We start from the raw sequence: 5,092 nt of genomic DNA, 5'->3' as shown, positions 1-5,092 counted from the left end.
GAGACATGTACTTTCATACGGACGAAACCGAATATGAATAAATCTTTTCATTTTTTTTAAATAAATTCAGAAATATGACCCTACTTTTTCGGCACACAAGGTGATATTACCCCTTAAGCGCAACGTTACACTTTCTCTTCTCGAATCATACCTCTAAAACTTATTTGACCAATAACAGTCTTTAATGACAGATTTACCGACAGAATTCGCAATGAGCTTCAAAAGTGCAACGTGGAGGGCGCACCAATCACGATAAGCGGCTTTCACTGCGAGATTCATCGAGCCATCGAAATTCCTCTTTTTTTTTCATCTCAAAGAATCGACCGTTATACAACATCGTCGACAAATTTTTCAACCACGTCGATTAGTTGCAGAATAGAAAAGTCCCCGAGTCTCTAGAAATTTTCTGTTCCGCAGCCAATCAATACGCTTGAAAATTTTGTCGTACAAATTTTTCAAGCGTGTCGATTGGCCGCAGAATAGAAAAGTTGTTGAGTCTCTAGAAATTTTCTATTCCGCAGCCAATCGACGCGCTTGAAAAATTTGTCGCGCGACAAATGTAATATCAGCCTTAAACTCCGAGCGAACTTGTGGAAAATGCACGAGACCGTAGATTGCTTACACTATTTACACTCAGAATTTTGGCTTTTTCTCTCTACTCCTCAAACGCCCAAATATACATTTATCTCGTTTCAAGTGCAAAAAAACCTTTCCGGATTTCAAGAAAATCTCATGAAATGCAGATTCCTAGACGACGTAATGGCGCAGAAATACTTTACACGCGATAATCGTCACGTTTAAGTACCTGATGACGCAATGTTATGTTTTTCCGGTATATAATCACCAGCATGATTTCGTCGAAGATGCAAAAGATCCTTGTATAAAGTCATCCACATTTATCCGAAAAAATGCCGAAAAACTTGGATTTTAATTAATGATGTGAACGGAAATTCTTTTATGAAGTAAAGAGCGGCACAAGTTCTATAAATTCGACTGAGTTTTAAAGAAAGTATGTGCATGTATTGTTCAGAGATGAGTTTTCCTTGATAGATATGCGTGGAAATCAAACTAAACCATTCGCAAATAATCGTGAAATCGAAAATTATCTTGTTGTTGGTAATGTTTTTCTTCACCAGTAATCAAATTAATAATACAATATAATCAATCAATTAGTTTCGACATAACTGGCTATGTATTTTTATTGTCACAACGACGTTTCGACTGCAAATCGCAGTCCTCTAAAATTATCGATTGGCTGCGTAATCGTAAATCAATTGTCAATAAATAACGACTGTACGATAAACAATTTAACGTCTGTTAAGCCAAATCAGTGTGTAAAGTTAAAATATTTTACGACGTTTATTTCGCGTGGATATCGGCGTTTAACACATTTATTCGGACGATTAATGTTTATTAATTAAAGGAAAAAAAATTGGTTGTAGAAAATCAACGAATTGAAACGTTGAAAAATCTGAATCTAGTTGTTTAAACTCCGTGTTCAACACATCGCTGGAGGGATCGGGAACACTTTCTCGCCAACAGTAATTTTTGAGTAATTTATTTCGAAACCGCAGAGAGAGAGAGGGGAGGAGAAAGAGAAACGTATATCCCCTCTCTTTCAAAAGAGGAGGCCAACTTCGCCAATCAAAAATAGATTAGGTGGCTAATAATAAATATATCTCAAACTTCTCTTACATTATGAAAACCAGGAACCTTTCAAAGTGCAAAATAAACCGTACGTACGACGCGGGTTCGCCTCGAAAATCTGACTCGAGGGCGGAGTAATTGGAGCAAACTTAAAATAAATAATATTAGTGACATCGGAGTCGTCGGCGTTTTTATTAGCAAAATCTCCGGATCGAAGTGTCCCGAGTACGCGCATCCGGCGCGCCGGCAAGATCGCGCAACCACTTCTCGTGCCTACGTGACTGTTGCTAGGTTAACCTAAAAATTCCACTCGACCGTCTCCGTCGAGAAAAGTCACGAGAGGCGCGCGTTCCCGTCGAGAATCCGCTATATCGATTCAACGCGATCGGGCACACGAGGTAAGAAGCACCGGCGGTGACGGACGGGCCACCATTTCTACACCGCGGCGCGACAACGCGAAGACGCGTGTCCGGCGGGTCGCTAGAAGGCAGCCATATTAAGCGTCATCGTCGTCGCCGCCGCCGCCGCCGAAAAACCGTTGCGCGGTCTCTCCCACGGGAAACGGGCCGGGCGGACGAAAGCGCCCGGGAGTTTCGTAACCCCGACAGGCGTCGCGGACACGTGGGCGCGACCCTCCCGGCGTCCCCGTCGGCGACGGGAAGCCTAGTGGAATTGGTCTGTCCGTCGAAGGGCGAGCTCGCCGACATCGAGATGCTCGAAAACGTGGCGAGATTCTCGCGCGAAAAAAACACCGGCCACCGCCACCGTCGCTGAACGCCACACCCTTTTCGGCGCGCTCGGCACGGAGATCGATCCTCGAACCGGCGAGCGAGCGCGGCCGGTTCCTCGCGCGCCGAGAGACCGTCTCTCGACGCCATCCCGCGTCACCGGGTCGCTCGAGAGACGTTCGTGCGCGTGCACTCGAACCGCTCCAACTGCTCGCCGTCGCGTATCTCCGAGGCACGAGGCACGGAACATGTCCGCCGCCTCCGAACGGCTCGTCATCGTTCCAAGGACTTGCGCGACGGCGAGGACCCGCCGCCGGGACGTGACACAATGCTCGCCGACGACGAGGCGAGGCGTCGCACGGCGACAGAGCCGACCCCGGCCCGGCGATCGACCGGCCGGCCGGCGGCCGCGCGCGTCTACGTGGCATTATATTTCGGGGTTAGAGAGCGATTGACGACGTGCGTGCCGCGCGTCGCGCAGTGATGGGGCGACGCGGCGCGACGCGGCGTGACGCGGTGTTCGGTTCGACTCACTTGTTCGAACCGGTTCATCTCTTGCTCGGGCCGAACGGCTCGAACCGAGAACCGCGCCGGGCAATTCTCGCCGGGGTATCTGTCCTCTCTCTCTCTCTCTCTCTTCTCGCGCTTCGCTCATTTGCACTCTCTTTCTTTCTCTTTCTCTCCCTCTCTCTCTCTCGCTCGCTAGCTCGCTCGCTCGCTCGCTCTCATCGCGCGCCGACGAAGCACCGTTTCGTGCCTTACCGGAGGGCTCTTTTACTCCGCGCACTTTCCCTTTTATCAAGGGGGGCGTGCTACCAAATGTATTTGTCCCTCGTTCTCGCTTCTCATCTCCCATTCGCTCTTTTCCTCGCTCCCTCCCTCCCTCTCACTCCCTCACGCTATTCACTCACTCTCTTTCTCTCTCTCTCTCTCGCTCGCTCGCTCACACACACATACACACACACACACTCTCTCTCTCTCTCTCTCTCTCTCGTTCTCGCTCTGCCGTTTCGTGGTATATTCTTTCGTCGTTCTGCTACTCACTTCGAAGCCCTCAGATTTCGCCCACACATTGCCATCGTGTCCGGCGATCGCCGCTTTGGTAACACACCTAGACGCGAGCAGCTGCTTATCAACGTAATCCTGCCAGCTCATTTTTGAACACAAGGAGGGGAAGAGAAGGCGACCGAAAACGTTTCACTACGCCGCACTAGACGATCACAACCCGTCACCGACTGCCTCGTCTCACGACTACCGATACGCGCAGCGCGCTCCGAAACGCCGGTCGTTCCGCCACCCCCTCCCCCTTTCGACTCTACTCCTTTGCCCCTCCCAGCGTCTATTGCCGTCATCTCGCCGAGTCGTCCTCTTCGCAGCTACGTTTGCTCCCTCTACCCGATGTATCCTATGGCCACTGCGGTTCCTAGGAACATTTGGATTGAACGTCTAGTGAATTACGCAAAGCCTTTCCGCATCAGGCTGGATTCACATGGAGCGTAAAGGTGGAAGCCATCGACATCCCAGGTAGAACATAAAACTCATAATGACGTCATAATGACGTCATCATAATATATTCATCACTTAAAAGTTACCCAAACAAAAATGATTGAAAAATGATTTAAAGAGGACACAAAGAATCATAGATTTTAAGTACATACATATTCAAACATATTGGTACTTTTACGTTATAGTTAAAAGAGAGTTAAAAGAGATAATTAGAGAAGAATTTGTTAATTTTTATATTAATATGATGTACTTATATTATTCTAATATAACTGTCAGAATTTCAATTTTGAACTACTTCTATTTTTTTAAAATCATTTTCTGTTATGCACGCGCAGTTTTTTCAAGTTGCTTTTCCATTAAAAATAAATATTTTATTTTAATTTTTACATTATTAACACATGATCTCTTAAAGTACTACATTTTGTGTGCAATAATGTTTATTATTAGTTATTTATAATAATAATATGTATACTCGCTAATAATATGTATAATGCAAATAAATTTCGTGTATCAATCAATTTGAGATAATATTCTTCTTTTTGGAGGTCATATTAAAATCACTATGATAGCATAAATAAGTCACCAAAACGTAGCCAAAAATGTATCAAATGAGATCATTATGATTTTTTAAGTGATGTCATAATGATGTCATAATGAGTTTTATGTTCTACCTGGGATATAGGCCGGTATTCATAGTCCGTTCTTATATTTAAGATCATCTTAAGTATACTCTTAATGTGTTTTTAACCAATCACAGAACCGTAATAGTCTCTTAAGACAACACTTAAGATGATTTTGAAATAAGAATCGACTATGAATACCGGCCATAGTCATAGACCTAAGAATCTCTGGACCGAGCATACGGCGAGGGGGCTGTTAAATTCGCAGTAAGGGGAAAATAGTACTGTCTCTTTCTACAAGAGGTCACCGTCGGGTATTTCCGCCATATATCCGATGATTCCCGAAAGACTAGACAAGTCTATACTCGCTAACTTCTGAAGTCCAGAGATTCTTACGTCCATGTTCCCGTCGAGAAATTATTATGTATAGACTATACACAAACTTCAACTATCTTCGGTTACATTCGTCATCAAGCCGAATGTGACCTCTTGTAGAAAGAGCAGGGTTGGCAAGTTTTAAACAATGTGTTTAAAACTGTATGATTAAAACTTGTTTAAAACAATAGACATTGTTTTAAACATTTCTGTTTC

The 5,092-nt window shown here is 45.0% G+C and overlaps 1 protein-coding gene across 1 annotated transcript in view; it reads right to left on the bottom strand.

The window, feature by feature from the left end:
* The window catches only part of LOC105558174 (profilin), a 39,111-nt gene extending 35,437 nt beyond the window's left edge, over window positions 1-3,674 (bottom strand). The window contains exon 1 of the mRNA XM_012005730.1: window positions 3,420-3,674. Coding sequence (XP_011861120.1) covers window positions 3,420-3,530 — 111 coding nt within the window. The 5' untranslated portion in view covers window positions 3,531-3,674. The remainder of the gene's footprint in view (window positions 1-3,419) is intronic.
* Between the last annotated feature and the right edge of the window lie 1,418 nt (window positions 3,675-5,092).

This window comes from Vollenhovia emeryi, unplaced genomic scaffold (assembly GCF_000949405.1).
Source record: "Vollenhovia emeryi isolate VEMERY1.0 unplaced genomic scaffold, V.emery_V1.0 DF939371.1, whole genome shotgun sequence".
Lineage (NCBI taxonomy): Eukaryota > Metazoa > Arthropoda > Insecta > Hymenoptera > Formicidae > Vollenhovia > Vollenhovia emeryi.
Note: the sequence above shows the minus strand (reverse complement) of the source record. Positions and strands in the feature narration are given on the sequence as shown.